The 17921-nt window shown below is 38.6% G+C and overlaps 1 protein-coding gene across 1 annotated transcript in view; it reads left to right on the top strand.

The window, feature by feature from the left end:
- loxhd1b (lipoxygenase homology PLAT domains 1b) overlaps positions 1 to 17921 on the top strand; it is a 77470-nt gene that overhangs the window by 17867 nt on the left and 41682 nt on the right. Inside the window, exons 8-21 of the mRNA XM_041270469.1 lie at positions 2081 to 2331; positions 3405 to 3540; positions 4346 to 4506; positions 5424 to 5510; positions 6118 to 6253; positions 6454 to 6608; positions 7666 to 7826; positions 7999 to 8075; positions 8358 to 8554; positions 8664 to 8856; positions 9501 to 9661; positions 13406 to 13555; positions 15361 to 15519; positions 16746 to 16879. Of these exons, the coding sequence (XP_041126403.1) occupies positions 2081 to 2331; positions 3405 to 3540; positions 4346 to 4506; positions 5424 to 5510; positions 6118 to 6253; positions 6454 to 6608; positions 7666 to 7826; positions 7999 to 8075; positions 8358 to 8554; positions 8664 to 8856; positions 9501 to 9661; positions 13406 to 13555; positions 15361 to 15519; positions 16746 to 16879 (2158 nt within the window). The remainder of the gene's footprint in view (positions 1 to 2080; positions 2332 to 3404; positions 3541 to 4345; positions 4507 to 5423; positions 5511 to 6117; positions 6254 to 6453; positions 6609 to 7665; positions 7827 to 7998; positions 8076 to 8357; positions 8555 to 8663; positions 8857 to 9500; positions 9662 to 13405; positions 13556 to 15360; positions 15520 to 16745; positions 16880 to 17921) is intronic.

Here is a 17921-nt window from a genome sequence, read left to right as displayed (position 1 = left end):
GCTGCATTTTATTTACCGGAAACTCCTGTTCTCAGTTGATGCATTTATACATAGAACTCAGACCTGAGCTGGCTTAGGTTCGTTCAGATTAAAAGATTCTTATCATTTGAGCCCCCGATTTAAACTGAAGTACAGACCTAGGCTCGCTGTGGCCCCCTATGCGCTCGCATAGCCCATGACTGCAGTGTTTGTCCGATGATGTCATATCAACCACCGTGAAGACATTTCCACCCCCAAAACACACAGAGATGAAAGTGTTTAAATCAACAAGACTGTCATTTGTGTCACTTGTGTTTCTACTTCAAGGTGGTCGTTCCATGCTAATTAGATGTCATTTTGCCATCAGAAATGGAGCGAAGACGTTGGAAACTTGCATATTGGACATTTAAAGAAACAGGTTATTGTATACATTTACACATCAGTTTGACAACATTTTATATGTAAATGTAAACAATAATTCCCTTATTTTCTTACCCATTCAAAACACTTATTTTGGTTTTTCAACAAAAGCAAAACTAATTTGTTTGATAGCTCAAAAGCAACATCTATGATTTTCGATTGTCTATGTTTTACCCCCAAAACTCAAGTGATATATATCAACGCATCATGGTACTATGGCGATACAATTTAACAAATAAAGCCTTTAATAAATCAAAAGATATCCTTCTAGGGATAAATACAGTGCTTTGTTTAAAAGTAGTGCTTTTGGACCTGAAGCGATTGCTTATAAATATATTCACATCTAGGGTTATCAGATTTTCAGAGTGAAAAACTGGGAATTATTTTTCTTTGTCAATTCACTGATGCCTTAGCAACTCTGAAGCTGTTAAAATAACACTATATAATAAAACAATCATAATTAAAAAATTAAACATTGGTTATAGTTATTGCAGATCATAACAACTTGTTTTATTTCTATTGTTATCTATTCAAAACATATTAAATGTACAAAAAGACAGATCAGCTATTGCCATTTAAATATGTGATGTACGCATAATCAGAATTATTTATCACATAGGGTGTACGTGACTATATTGACTTAAGTTAAGTTTTTTTTTTTAGGCAGATGTAGTCAGGGCTGGTATAACCCTGATTTTCGTAAATGTTTAATTCGGGGTTCAAGCATCTAAATCACGTACACTAGTTTAGATGACTAAATTCTCTCCTACGGGTAACATCGGATTTACATGTGTCAATGTAAGTGTGATTGTAATAATCTGCTATTATCACTTTCAAAAAGAATTGTCTATCTTTAAACTACAGCGACTGAAGTTACACCAAGTAGAAGCAGATGTAACTTGGAAATTCCTAAAAAACCTAATAGACGTGTAACTGCTTCGGAAGTTGCACATAGGGGCATGTCAGCTAATTTATCTAGCTGTGAATAATTTAAAATAGATGGACGACTTTAACCGAGTAAACGCCTGGAAGCACCTCAATTTACATGTCTGAAAATCAGCCTCACCAGTCACCCGTATAAATGACTAAAACACAGCTTATGCATGCTTAAACACCTCAGTCACATAGGAAAACAGGGCCCATAATGCATAAGATTGTTTCTTTTATTTTGAATGGCGCTAACACAACCTAATAAATGACTCTGCTGTTAATGTGCTGAGCACACTGATAATGTTTTATACTTTAAATAAATGTGAATACAATAGCAACGCTGGGACTATTTCAAATAAAAGCTGTCTTAGAGTTTGCTTAAAGGATACATAAGGATCTTTTTATTTTATTGTGTTACATGTTCACATGTGCTCCTACAACTGTTTATGTAAGGTGTGTGTTGTTTTACTTTTTTTTTTTTTTTTTTTTTTTTTTTTTTTTTTTTACATTTTAACCACTTTTTTAAACTTTTAAATTGCATTCCCTGCCTCAAGATGGCTTCATGTGTACCCGCATGGACCTCTCAGAACTTCAAAACATTTCCCATCATCCTCCTAATGTTGAAAGTGTACAAAGTGGCAAACTTGCAAACTACACTTTAAACCTTTGTGAATCAGGTCCCTTGTGCTCAGTTGATCTATGTGCCTCCTCTCAGAAATCAATCTTACTGTTTTGTAACCGGGCCCTTTAGGTATTGTTTACAACGTCTCTGTGGTGACTGGCAAAGTCAGAGGTGCTGGCACCAACTCCAAGGTTCATATTCTCATGCATGGCTCCAAGGGCATCAAGAACAGTGGGAAGATCTTCCTGGAGGGGGGGAAGTTTGAGCGGGGGCTGACAGACATCTTCAATGTGGAGATTGCTGCGCTGCTCAGCCCCCTTAGCAGAGTCACCATCGGGCATGACAACAACGGGGTCAGCTCGGGATGGTTCTGTGAAAAGGTACGAGGTTCAGCAGTAAGGTTGTGCCATGCTGTGGCAAGGGTGCTCTGCCCCTGTGTGTATTTTATGTTTTACGTGGTGTTTTATTGTTGGTGTGTATGTAGTGGGGCACAGGGTATAAGGTGGGCTGTGTAGCATGAGTGATTTAAAATGTGTATGTGTATATAGGCACGGGGATTGCACAATCATTTCACATGCCTGGGTTCAAGTGAATGATTAATTAGCAACTGAATCTCGGCATTGCTGTATATATAGAGGCACAAATCACTCACTCAGGGTTGGTGTGTTCAGAGGAGGTAAAGCAAAGCAAAGCAAAGCAAAGCTTAGATTAGAAATAACAATTGCTACACATGCTCTTTTAGGCTAGTACAATATTTGTTGTGTTCTGTGTCTGTGTGTTAGTCTAATTGTTTTGTGCAAGTGTTCTGTTATGTTTAAAGTTTTTATTTATTATTAAACTGCACAACAGAGCATTCATATCCTAGCACTGTTGTCTGTCTATTTTCCTGTCCTGACGTCACCACACGAGCCAGCCTGTTCACACATGCGCATTGAGTAATAGATGTGTATCAGTAGCCTTGTCTGTCTCATTTGTGTAACATGCTCATTTATAAATCGCTGTGTCTGTTCAAGCCAGACTGAGCAATGCACCTCATACTCAGAAGGACTTTTGTTCCTGTGTATAGATGCTGTGCCACAACACTGTACAAAATTGACAGGTACAGAAGTTTAAGACTCAGATTTTACTTCGAAAATCCACTCATACAGTGTGCCAATAAACATATATTTTAAAAACAAGTAAGCCCAGACAAATACAGACACCATACATATAAGCATATTTAAACTTCAATTCAAAGAAAGAAAGCATAATACCTGCAAAGTTCCTAATACCATTTTTAATTCATTCCCCAACAGATGCTTGGTTTATCATCTGCATTACCTGGTGTAGCAATGCCTTGGGTCACATTCACAGTTCAAAAACATTGTGTTTTCTAGTAAGCAAGACCAAATGTATTGGAATCGTCTTACTGTAAGTCCAATGTGTGTAAGTCGAATGCTTTGATGCCCTACAGGTGATAGTGTACTGTCCATTCACTGGTATTGAGCAGACTTTCCCATGTGCTAAATGGCTGGATGAAGACGAGGGAGATGGGCTGATCGAAAGGGAGCTCTATGAAATGGTGTCCCTCCGGCAAAAGAAACAAAAAAGTATGCCCCTTCCAAATACCAAATACCTATTTTCCCTAAAACAATATAGAAATTAGTCATTGGTCTTTTTTGAAAACACAAGCAGAGTCTTGTTCTAGTTTTCTACAAAGTTTTTTTGACAGAAACAAATTACACCTAATAGAAATCAGCTGTAGCTTCTGAGACCCCTTTTGAATATTACTGCTTGTGAAACAGTGCCTTGTAGATCAGGTGGAAAAGAAGTCACAGTCAGAGTTCAAAAGTTGGCTGCGCACTTTTACTCCAGAGAAAAACAAACTTTACAGTGGGCTTCTGGTCCCTTAAGAAACAAAACAATTAATAAAACAAAAATGCATTTCACTTTGGGAGAATTAACCTAAACTTATAAGATCTCCTTTAGCTCCATCTATACTCACTTTGGGGGAAGGCTAGGTCCTTTTACCCCCAACAAATATCTAAACCGTGTGGCTGACCTCTTGTTCTGACAAGCTGATCCAAAACAGCCCAGCACAGTTGTTTGTATTCTCTAGTAGTCCCACTCAAGGGTTGTCACCTCCTCTCTTTTATAAAGCTGACTTAATTGGTTTGTTGAGGACAGGCAGAGATGTTTGGCAGAGTTAACAACCAAAGCTGAAACTGTTTAACTAATTCGCTCGACCAAACTTTCTACCTGCCCTCAACCTAAAACCAGAATTTCCCCTTACCACGTTCATGTTCCCCAGTGTCCTAAAACCCTCAGTTTCCTGTATGACCAGAAAACACCATCACACTGCTGTATTGTTTCCCTTAAGAAGCAGGGGTTCAGATGTTTGTTGCTTTTTTTCAGGACTACCATGGTCACTGTGGATCTGGACCAGTGACATCAAGAATGCGGGGAGCGATGCAAATGTCTTCCTTCAGATCTATGGGGAGAAGGGTAAATCGGACGAAATGAGACTGGATAACAATTCAGATAACTTTGAAGCTGGTCAAACAGATAAGTTCATGGTAGGATTTTGGAACTGAATTTGCTTTGATTATTGATACAATGAATATTTTTGGCATCGGCTCTGTTAGTAAACATATGCTCAGGAGGAGTCATAATGAAATTCTCCTCTGATATACAGTACCAGATTTATATGGAAGATGTTCCCAATGAAATGACTGTGCTTTTTCTCGTCACCTTTTGCAACAGTTGTTACATTTTGCTTCTGTTACGAGTATAAGAAAACTTTATTAGTAAAATTTTTCCAGTCTTCAGATTACTTTCAAAGGAGAAACATCCATGTGGCCCTACTTTACTTAAATATAAACAACACAAAAAATATATAAAGAAAACTCCACAACTCATAATTAAAATAAAATTCTAAAGCTGCAGCAATTTGTTTCATCAGCAAGAAATACATTTAGAATAATAATATAGCTGCTCCTACATGCACACAGTGTACATTGTTTCTTGGTAGTTCTATAATGCTTATGATGGGGGAACCTTTGCATCTGTCCAAAAAAAAGGCCACAGTAATTTTTACTCGCAAAATATGAGTCTGTTGTGTCTTAATTTGTAGCAAGTTTCATGTGTACCAGTTCTTTACTTTATTAGTGGAGGTAGTTGTATAAATGTATGTCACACTTCAAATGTTTCCATATATTTGCAGAACCGGTCATCCAACTAAACAGAAATTTAGTATTAACATTATTTGGCATGCCACAAGTTTTGCACATATCTGCAGAATCGCTTCTCAAATTGTGATTAAACATTTCATTGCTAATTCTTACTTTGTACTATTCTGTACATGGTGTTGATATAGTACGTCATCATCTTTTTCATCATACTGATAGCTGCAATTTTGAATTTATAATGTATGTTTTTTTTTTTTATTTTGCTGGATAACCTATACATTGAGTAACTCTGTTTATACCTACAGATTGAGCTTCCTGATTTGGGAGATCTATTCAAGCTTAGAATTTGGCATGAAAAAAGAAACCCATTTGCAGGCTGGCATTTAAATAAGGTAAAGTGATGTGCATCCTCTAAAAAGTCTGATACGTCTGTAGCTGTAGAATACCTACGCTATAATAATGTACCCATTCGCTGGTCTTTATGTACTATGGTGCTTACATATTGTAAATATAGTGCCAGCTATTTTTTAAAAATCTTGAAAGGGCTGATGGGTAGTGAATGTTTTTTTTTTTTTTTTTTTTTTTTTTTTTTTTATACAAAGTGAGTGGTGAGTGTATTGAATAGGGTACATAAGCAATGTTGTTGGTGCTGAGTCACTGGCATCTTGTAAGGGCCGGGTAGGCAAAGTTATGGGATCAATCAGCTACTGGGAACCAGACAATCATAGATTGGCCAAATGGTGTCCCATTTTCTTGTGTTCTTATGTATTTTCATTTGGATTCTGCATGTTTTAATTGTCTTTTACCACTTCATATCTCCTTGATTTTATATGCACAGCCAAGTAGAAAAAAAAAGTTTAACCAGAATTAATACACTTTTATATAAAAATGTAATTTATTTTTTTTAAAACATTAGCATACACTCTTTTAGTTCCCTTTGAGAAGGAGTTAGTTAGGAATGGTGACTTCTGTGGAAACCACAACTACATTTTAATGCAGGTCACCTTGTTGAAGACACTGTCAAAAGAGAAGTACACATTTCACTGTGGCCGATGGCTGGATATGAATGAAGATGACAATGAGATTATCAGGGAGCTGCCAGCAGAAGGACAACTGGTTAAAAATCCTCTGCCAAGTAAGAGAAAGAAGCAGTCTGTACTTTAGCATCTTTGGGTGTTTTTTCCTACCAGGTTTATTCAATATGCATTCAATCTTTCAACTTGCACTTACCTAGCTTGATGATGAAACCAACCTATTTTGTTTTGGGTAAATGATTAAAGAAACAATGAGAGTCATGCTAGGGGCTGATTGGTGATTCTCTTTCTTGTTCTTTAGTTGTGAAGTACAGAATCACCATCTACACAGGAACCAAGAGCGGGAGCGGCACAGACGCCTCTGTCTTTATCTGTCTCATTGGTGACATGGGAGACACAGGAGAGCGGGTCTTGTACGCCAGCAAGAACAATGTCAATAAATTTGAAAGCGGAAATGTGAGTATTTGTAAGTTTCTAAAATTATTTAGAGTCGCTCATTTTTAAGTAACCCTTTTTCAGAACAATATTGAAAACAACTGATCGTGAGTAAATTTTTGCATCTGATTGACAACAGTGACATTATTTTTAGAGTATCTACTACCATGGTCTTAAGAAAACTATATCCTTTCTACCATTCTGCATTGAGGTTTTTAACCAACCTGGGTTATTCTGGTCATCACTGTCATTTATATGGATAGGCTGGTCTGACTTCTTTATCTTTGTGAAGATTGAAAAAGTATTACGGAATTGTTTATAAGGCTATCCTTGGCAACACCCCACATTATCTTAATTACCACTAGTAGTGCTTCTAATCTTAGATCTCAGAGTGTTCTGAGAGTGTTCTGAGTGTTTCTCAGTTCCTTCTCAGTATGAACAAAAGGCAACCAGTTTTATTGCTCCGTCATCTTGGAATAAAGTTCAGAAATAACTAAAACTTACAGTTTTGATATATTTTAAAGGAGTTCAAACAAAAATTAACATCTACGTTATGTAGTCAAGTGCTCCTAAATTGTTTCTTATAATTTGATTAACCTGTTTGTATTGGTTGTGCTCATTTGAATTTGTGGGTTCTTTTTTTTTTGGTATTATGTGCCACCTCCTTGACCAGGTCTCCATTGAAAAATAGATTTTAATCTCAACTGACTTTCTTGGTTAAATAAAGGTTAAATTAATACAAATAAAGTAACTCAGAATGTACTCCCTCAGAATGGGGTCAATTTTGATAAAATCAATTACCTTTTTGAGAAATATATATGTATTGAGCCGACTTGGGTTGTTCATTGAAAGGTCATGCTAATTTTGCAGAGAATTTGTCACGTGTTGTGGTACCTTTGAATTTGTTATTCACTGATGCTGTGAAAATGACCTAAAAGGGAAACAGTAACCAACTTCCTGAGGGTAAGGTCCAGTGTTTATTGAAGATGATCAGAAAAAAACAGGTTTAAAGGTTGTGGATAAAGAACTGGTTGTCATGTTTCTCTCCCTCTAACCGGTGATCTCCACCTCCCTACAGGCAGACGAGTTCCTTATCGAGGCGGTGTCTTTGAAGCAGGTGAGGCGAGTGAGGATCGGGCACAACGGCAGAGGTGGTGGCTGCGGCTGGTTCCTGGATAAAGTGGTAGTAAGGGAGGAAGGACAGCCAGAAACACAGGCCGTCGAATTCCCTTGCAACAGGCAAGTTCTTCACTACTCATATTCATAATTCCAGTGTTCTTTAGCATAAAATGATATGTCCTGGAAGGTGTATGGTTAATATAGCTTTAAACACAAGAACAACACAGACCCATACAGACAAATGGGTGTTTCCATTGGTTCATGAATATAACTTTTTTATCTGCTTTTCCAGGTGGCTTGACAGGAATGAAGATGATGGTCAGATCGTTCGAGAGCTAGTGCCAGCTGGAGAAACACCGATGCTTAGAAGTAAGTTCCAAAAAGAAGATTAAAACCTCCTGCAGTCCTTCCTTTAACAGCCTCTTGTTTTTCCTGTCCCCGTAGGGATAGGAGGATAAAGGATTTGTTTGAGAATTAGCAATGGTGATGGGGATTTATTCAACAGTATTAAATGTATTTGAACAGGTCTTCTGTGAAAGAGTCTGTGGTATTTTTAATCTACACAGAGCAGACAGAACCTTGATCTGGTATTAGAAATAATATAGGCAGTGGAGTGCCAGTAAGAGTTACCGATCATTTTGCTTGTTTCAGACATCAGTTACCACATTGCAGTGAAGACAGGCAATATTCCAGGTGCCAGCTCAGACTCCAAGGTGTTTGTCAAGCTCTACGGAGAGAAGGGGGGCACTAACAAACAGCTCCTGGTGGTCTCTGACAACGACCTGCATAATTACTTTGAAACAGGACATACGGATATTTTCACAATTGACACTATGGATATTGGAAAGGTAATGTGTTAGCCCTGTTTGTCCTACATTAGTTTATTTATAGCAAAATGTGTTACTTTAATATGCACAGCCTACCAACCGGAAATGCTAATTTTATTGTTTTCAACAGATCAACCGGCTCCTGATTGGACACAACAACGAAGGCTTGCGTGCTGGTTGGTTCCTTGACAGTGTTCAGATTAAGGTGCCTGTCCATGGGAAGCAGTACATGTTCCCCAGTCATCGTTGGCTCTGCAAAGACGAGGCTGATGGGAAGGTGGAGGTGGAGATCTACCCCAGCGAAATACTGGACATTGAAAAATGTAAGGGGAGCCCTTCAGCCGCTTGGCATCTGCTCATTTTTATACTTTTAATTGGATGCTTCTCCCTAGGTGTTGATTATGAGACTAAAGTATGGCAAAGACATTTGCACTCTGCAATGTTTTGCCTATACATTGCATTGCTGTATGTGGTAAAGGGATATTCACTCAATAAACAGAGCAAGAGTGGATAAGGATTGATTTGTAATTTATATACATCACTGTCATCAGATATACAGTGTACATATTTCACCACATTTATGTTATTTTATTGTCAGCTGTCCCAGTTATGTTTTGGTAAAGTATGTATTTTAAATTCTACAGTATTTAATGCTCCACTATATAGTAAACATGACTGTAACACAAGAAATGCCTACTATGCAATATAGTTGCAGACTGATTTCTTGTAAGAGAAAATTCTATATATATATATATATATATATAAATATATATATATATATATATATATATATATATATATATATATATATATATACTTTTCAATGTCACCATGAGATTTGTCACCATGAGATGTGGTGCAAGATCTCAGAACCATTTAACAAGTAACATAGCACTGTATTTACTGCTGAAAATGTAGCTATACCATGTATAATAATAGTTACCTGTTCATTTTTTTTGTGTGTCAGTTGATAACTATGAAATTACAGTGAACACTGGCAACGCTCTGGCTGCGGGCACTAACGCCAGCGTCTTCATCCAGATTTATGGGGAGAAAGGAAAGACAGAGTTAATCAGCCTTCAGAACAGATCGAACAACTTTGAACGCGGAGCAACCGAAGTGTTTAAGGTACTGTAACAGGAAGATCTGTTAAGTGTGTTGGTCATCACTGTATAATAATGAGGCAGACACAGATCGTTCGGTGTTGACACGCCACACAGGCACACAGATTAAATCAACACAAGTGCTGACACTTGGGTACTAGCAATGGTAGCCCTAGTGTCACATTTAATAGAGAAAAAAAAAGAAAAACAACGATAAAAAGAAAAGTTTGCCACACAAATGGTGAGCGCTAGTCCCACTAAAAGGAACGCCCTGCTCCAGGAACATATTACTGTACGAAAACCCTCTGTACACTATTTGGGATAAACATCCCCTAAAATAACCTACTTCTGGGCTCCTGGAGTCCAGGCAAGTGTCTTCAAATGGCTTTTTCACACAGCCACCGCTGGGCAATGCATTAGCGAGTATTGTTTTGGAGCGGAAGGGTTTCGTGTAGTAGTTCTCTTCATGGAGTGGACGCTCTCCTCCTTGATGTAAACACAGCAACCATCTGTGTAGCTGTCACAGAGACGGCCAAAGTGGGCGGCGTCAGACCCAGGAAAAGGAATGAACACAAAGACAGATGATGTGAAATGATGATGACGCTTGCTTGCGCCGGTTTATTGTAAATAAAACGTTTAAACACGAAAACAGAAACAGGACACGGCACTGGTAGCCAAAATAAAACAGACAAACAAAAACGGACTAATACTTAACAAAAAACGGTGAGTAGCTAGACACACAAACAAGGTGAGTTTTAAATAAACAAGTATCGTGCTGGTCCCACCAGCACGTAATAGCAATTGAAATATTTACTTCACCTACCCTCTCTCTCCCGTTCTCCACTCACTGAACACCCCACCGCAAATATGTGACAACGTGCATCTATATATACTGTTGTGCTGGGATTCAATTACCTATTAATTATTCACTTGAATCCCAGCACGTGAATTAATAAAGTGCAATTCCCCGTGCTCACATATTACTACATTTTACTTGCACGTGAAGTGCTGTGCAATCCTCGTGCCTAAATACACATATACATCTTAAACACTTGTGTTACACAGACCCGTTTATATCCCGTGTACCAATGTCTATACACCAACATTTAAACACACCACACGCAACACATAACAAATAATATACACAGGGGCGGGCACTTTGTCACAGTAGCACAGAGGTGCAATCGTCTCAAGTTGTGGCACATACACCTTTTGAGCTCCGCGCAACCTACCCGGGCATGTCGCTCAGCCAATCAGGATCCCCGATCAACTCAGCACCGGGTGAGCCAACCTGCTCAATTAGTTCCTTAGCAGCGCATCTCCTGTTGCTCATCACAGCTGCTTCCATAAAGGCACATATGCACTCAAGAACCAGTGACAGGGTCTCCCTGTCACAGGTACTTACAACTTTGATGTCCATTATGAGTCAGTTTACAGAGAAAAATCTTTCTAATATACATTAGTGAGATATATTGGGCAATCTAGTATAAGTCTTCAATACAATATAGTAGGGGCACAATTCCAGTCCTTGATGCCCAGAGTCCTGCTAATCTTTCTTTCACCTACACTCTAAATTGCAAATTACCAATTTGACCACATTCCAGGCCGTAATATACAAGTAACATTTATTGTCAGTTTGCCTAACTATAAATTACCACATTTGTGAATTATCAGGGGACCAAAGCTGAATCATACTATTTTGCTTAAAAAAAACAAACAACTGGAAAGTAAACTGCTAACCTTATTTTCCTTTTAAGAATTACAGTGTAGAGGTTACCTATACTTTCAAATTCTTCCATAGTAACCTACATTCCTTGTCTCTATTGATACAGCTGTCCTGTTGGGACCTGAAAGATATTTATAAAGTGTACAGCCTGGCAGGAATGCAATTTGATTATCATGATTCCCATTACATGAGAGTAGGTGTTAAAACTTCATGTTGATAATTGGATTCAGCTCTCACCAAGATAAGCACCAACTAAGACATAGCTTATTTTGCTGTAAACTAATGGGATTCATCTGCATTTCTTTCTATATGATGATGCAGATATCCTTCTGCCTCATGTTGACAGCTGAAGTGCAATGCTGGCTCTAGGGATCAACCACAGTGCAGCCTCTGTAGTGCATCAGCATGACAACCATCTGGACTGATATGAGTAGGGTACTTCTCTGGGGTCTTCAAGTGAGCACCTTCCATCTTTGGTGTTTCATCTACTAGCCCATGACACCTTAAGAGGGCTCGACAGTGGTTCTGGCATCCCAGCATCACCCCCCATCCCCAACTCAGCTAAGCCCAGCTTACTTACCTTCCTTTACATCAACAATTTTTTATTTCTACTGTGCTTGAGGTCCCCAACCAGAATCTTCTCGTCTCAACCAGAGCCAGTTGCTGCTCCTCTCTGTTGCTTCAGATTAGTTCTTCGCTATGCATCACAACTCCTGATCACTGAATCCGATGTCTCTGAGAAACCGGGTTGTGGAGTGTGCCACAAATCCTCGACAACCCACCTCCACTCGGCAAACCTGGACTCTCCATCCTTGCTGTCCCGCTTCAGCAGTTAGTTGAGCGTACCGCAGTTTCTTCCTTTCATATGTCTCATCCACAGGCAACATGGCATTGTTAACTCTACCAGGTGAACAAGACGTGCTGAACCAGACCACAAGACAATATCAGGCCGAAGGTTAGTGGTGGCAATCTCAGGTGGTAAAATAAGCCATTGTCCAACATCTGCCAGCATTTTCTAGTCTGTAGCAGCTCCCAGTTGTCCTAGACAAGTTTTGGTTTTAATACCTTCTTGGAGGTTGATCCCCTGGACGGAGGAATGTTGTTCTTTGTGTGTCATATACTGCTGATATTGGTGGCAACCTGTTAGTCATGCTGCGCTTGTCTTCCAGTGCTAAGGCCAAACATCGCAGCACCTGGTCATGACGCAAAGTAAACCGTCCTTGGCTAAGACCCACTTTACATCCTGTCACAATATGTCTTAATGTAGCTGGCAATGAACACAAAGGAGACCACGGATCCTCTCCTACCCATAGATTAAGGGGTTCTGTGGTGATGGTAGAACATCATATGTTGACCTGATGAGGAAGCTGATCCTGCTCTGTTCCACTGTCAATAAATCATGCTAGTCGATCTTGATTTGTTCCACACTCTCCAATTCGTCCTTTCTCCTTGTTTGGCCTGGGAAACTGCCTTTACGTATCTCATTCTCTCCTTCTGCTTTTGCTTGTTGACTACCAGCTTCCTCTGTTGAGCTGAGGCTGCTTTGTGCTATGTAGGAAGAGCTGAATTGAGACCAAGGCCTCCTCTTCCATTTTGTACTTGCCCCATGATATCACTGATAGGAAGGGCAGCCTTTGCATCTTCCAGAACTTTCTTTGCTGCCCACTTTCTTCCAGCTTTCAACACAGGTGCTGCATCCCTCACACTTTCACCATGTGACTCTAGCAATGTCATTTCCAATCAAACCTTGGCGCACTCAAACTCCTCAGTTAGAGCTGAGAATCAGCTGCAGTATTTCTTTATCATACAATCCCACTCTGCTGAGGCAGCATGGAACTCCTAACCATTTCCTGATGTATGAACTGTTTAACCCTTCCAGCTTCTCTATTGTTGTCAAGTAAACCTCATACACAGTGAGTGGCCACAGAAGTCTTAGCAGTACACCAAAATGAAAGAACCAGAGTTTAAGTTTGCCTGGTAAAGAGCTGCTGTCTAGCATTACTGCTGAGAAAATGTATGAATGCAATATTATTCAACCCACAGGTGGAAGCCGCAGGTGTTGGCAAGCTCTTCAAAATTCGGATTGGCCACAACGGAAAGGGTGCTATGGATGGCTGGTACTTGGAGTCAGTCATCATCAAGCACCTCACCACCTCGATAGTGCCGCAGGAGGATAAGAAGAAGAAGAAAAAGAAGAAGGCAGCAGAGGAGGAAGGGGAGGGGGGCCAGCCTGAGGAGGTAGTGGAGACCTACACCTTCCTGTGCCAGCGCTGGCTTGCCAGGGATGAGGGTGACGGGGAGCTGGTGGTGGAGCTGCTGCCAGAGGACAGTGAAGACCTGGAAGGTGGACGCTTCTTTTCTTTTACTGACCCTGTTTAACTATGCTTTACAACCTTTCACTATGCTTTTATCATACAGCAGTAAATGGCTTTAAGGCTACAGACACTTGAGTAGATGGTAGCCTCCTGTCGCCAGCAACCACAAGTTCTCAGTGTTTGGTGACAAGCTCATTGAAGGTTTTAATGTACCTATTGAACCAGTAAACTAATAAAAGTGGCCTGGTGTATAAACAGAATCATCAGTCAGACTAGGCCTATATAACTACCTTGTGTGTGTGTGTGTGTGTGTGTGTGTGTGTGTGTGTATATATATATATATATATATATATATATATATATATATATATATATATAATTAGGGGTTTTAGTCGATTAATGGTTAATCGATTACTCACACCTGTGGGCTTTGATCGATTAAAAAATAATTGATTAATTAATCTTGTAATTATACCCAATATTTCACAATATCTCAAAATGAAGAAAAAAGACCTTAACTTACAACATTTGCTCATTGGTCATTTTCTTTTTTTATATACTTTTAAATGTTACTTTATTATAAATGTAATTAATTGATAAAACCATGCAAACATGAGTAAATCAAATAAACAAATACATCTTGACATTCCAAACAATCAGACACACACCTTCCCCTTTTTTATTTTTTAAAGCACAGTGTACTTGTTAACCCATCCTCAGCACCATTGATCTAAAAGAACAAAACAAAAACTCAATTTTTTGTTCTCTCCCTCCCTCTACTTCCAATGAAATGTTCAAACTATAAAGAGCTCGGTATGAGCCCTCTCAGCCCATAAAACACCAATAACAGCAATTACAAACCAAATAAATATTGCAAATCAGTGGTTCCCAAACCGGTCCTGAGGACCCCCTGTGTCTGCTGGTTTTCATTCCAACTGAGCTCTCAATTACTTAACTAGACCCTTAATTGAACTAATAATTAGGCGTTTTTAATTGTTCTAAGTTAATATTGTAAATTACTTACTTTGGCTGACTTCCAATTACATATTTTCAAACGGTCTAATTACAAGTAAATATATGTATAGTAAACATTAGCTGGTATTCTGAAATTTTTGCAGTAAATAGCATAAGTTACATATGATCTAAAAGCCAAATTCAAAATGTAACACTTAAAACACAATTTGTGTTATAGTTGTATTACTGATTTATAATTGAGGTGCTGTATCTTTAAGAGAGTGATGTTTTGTGCCACATGCTTGTAGGGATGGTGGAGGAGTTATAGTTGTAGTATAAAGTCTACTGGCAGTGTATTACTTTGACAGCTTCAAACTTGCAAGAATATTAGTTTATATTCCTGACTGTATAAATGGAAAAGCCATAATCAAGTTACTGTAGATCCGGGGGACACAAGAATAAATGTTACCTAAATTGGTTTCACAGACATGTGTCTAGAAGTAGTTTGTATTACTTGTAATTTTCTTTCAATACAATTCCATATCATTAGCAAACTGTGATTAATCAATAGAACATGCCTAGATTAAAACCCCTCATATATAAATCATTATATACAGAGACAGAGTTAAAATCCAGATATATTAATCTAAAGATGTTGAATCAGTTTGACGAGAAGAACAAACCTTTAAGTTGTCATTTACCAAGAGCTGTTGATTTTTCTTATCATTTAATACAGAGAACACCTACGAAGTCCATGTGTTCACAGGGAGTGTGTTGGGCGCAGGAACAGATGCCAATGTGTATATTAATGTGTATGGAGAAATGGGAGACACAGGAGAGAGGCATCTGAAGAAGTCGAATAACCTCAATAAGTTTGAGAAAGGACAGGTACTGTGCTGAGCAGGGGCTGCAAGTGGCTGGTGTTGTGGTTCAGCTTAGTAGTATTGTGTGTGGCTTCTTCTTGTGTCAGCAAACAAAATTGCAGAGGAAAAGTCAAGAATCTGTCACGATGCTCAGGTGAGGCCTTGAATTTTATTTCCCTTTGAAAGTTTGACTGTGCTTTTCACTTCCTGTTTGGGTCATTCTAGCTGAAGTAGATCAAATTCGGGGGAATGTGTTTCTCCATTTGTGGTTGTTGATATTTTTCACTGAATGGGATGGCGAAGACGATTACTCGTGCCCCACAGATGTGTCTGAAGATGGTAAAAATGGCCATTTCCATGACCTTTGACCACATTTTTCTCCATTTGGGGGATGAAAAAAACAAATAATGTTGGTAACATTTTAAAGCTTGTTTCAAGGATGTTTTTATCTGATATAAACCATTTACATACTGTAAAGGTCTATTAACATCGGACATGATGCGAGTTCTCCTGCGGTAAAATCATACTTTACATTACCTTTTACACCAGTGGCAACAGGCGCGTGTGATGTGATAGGTGACTCTCATCTGATTGTGTTCTTGAAAGCAAACTGTCTTCCAGGGAAGAAGAATGTAGAATAGTCCTGTTCTACAGCTAATAAAAATGTAGAATATCTAATAACTTTTTTCTGAATACTTATTTCAGTAAACATAAAGGAATCATACACACCAGCTATATCCAGTTCCCTGGAAATGGACTCCAAGATGTTCTCCCTCATTGCCATTTCTTTAAAATTTTGTGTCCATTATTGTACAGCTCTGTGTATTTCAAAACCGTAACAATGCAGTTCTTTTCTTCTGACATTGTTTACTGAAAAAGGCACACAAGGGAAGCTGTTCCTCATTTGTTAGTTCCCTAACTGCCGTGTGACAAAATTACAAAAATAGACACCAATCCTATTTCCAAGTAACCCCCCCCTTCTCATAGTCCAATTGAGTTTGAATTTAGAAAACCACTACCACTAACATTTATTGGTGCCAGATTTAATTATGTTGTGACATAAATATATTGTGACAACCTGAAGACTGCAAGCCTAATCTTCATTGGGGGGGAGGATATATTTTACCAGTGAAGGTGTCCTGGTGGGAATACAATGTTACTGGGAATGAAATGGCCTTTGTAGTTGTTTTGTGTCGGTGTTACAAGAGCAGCTGTCAGAATCTCATACTCAGCTGTTATTATGCATTGCAGGAAGATATATTCACAATCCCAGCTATTGATCTGGGGCTGTTGAAGAAGCTGCGAATTCGCCATGACAACTCTCAAGCACAAGCTGCCTGGTTCCTAGACAGAGTGGAAATTATAGATGGCAAGGATGACTCTACGTGAGTACAGAGAGGCAGACTATGAGGGGAAATGGTGCTTGTTTTTATTCATGCATATAAATAACATATCTGGGTGCCAGAGTGAGGTAGATATGGCATTAGATTATCACACCAAATCAGACTGGCAGATTATAAAAGTGATCTCGTGAACCGTTCAGGTGTAGCTCATTAATAAACAAAAAAAAAAAAAAAAAAAAAAAAAAACACACATAGATTCAGAGTGACAACCCTTAAAAATGGTTTTGTGACAGAAGAAAAGGCAGACCTTAGATACACCCTGGTGGCAACAAATGGTAATTACAAAACTTGGTACTCACTCTTTTTGGCTGTATTCGGCTCCAACGAGTTTTGTAAAAGGAAAAGGAAAACTGATGAACATAAATCAGTTGCATATAACAGCCACATGTTTGCATAATCTAAAATCAACATGCATTTTAGAAGACGCTATTTTTAAATACCAGCATGTTTTACATACTGTCAAACTTGTCGAATCAGGCCTCTCTGCAAACTGGCATTCTGTATCATTCGACATGAATTTTGAGTCACGACCAAATCCCTACTGAACTGAATGGTGTGATACTGTCTACAATCCAGGACCTAAGTATTCTGGAGTCCAGCATGGTTTTTGTATTCTGTCTAAAATCATTGTAAATCTCACTGTGCAATCAGACACTGGATTTTCCTTCTCTAAATGTAAAACTAGTAGAAAAAAAGCAAAACTTTGTGTAGATAATCAAGTTCCACTGGAGCCATTCCAAATTGTATATTTGTTCAACAAAAAATAAAATGTGTAAATGTCAAAACAATTTTAAGCTGTAGAAAATATGTGCTTATCAAAAAAGCTAAACATTTACCAAAACCAGCACAATAAAAGCTTAGTGAAAAATTCTAAATCACAAGGCAAACCATTTCAGACATCTGAATGCCAGTGGAAAGTGCCTGAATCCTGCATGCAGGTACAGTACGGAAATTGAATATCTTTCTAGGGGTATGGTTTAAACAGGCCTGTGTTAATAGCAGGTAAATATACTGCTGTGGCATT

This window comes from Polyodon spathula, chromosome 2, assembly GCF_017654505.1.
Source record: "Polyodon spathula isolate WHYD16114869_AA chromosome 2, ASM1765450v1, whole genome shotgun sequence".
NCBI lineage: Eukaryota > Metazoa > Chordata > Actinopteri > Acipenseriformes > Polyodontidae > Polyodon > Polyodon spathula.
Note: the sequence above shows the minus strand (reverse complement) of the source record. Positions and strands in the feature narration are given on the sequence as shown.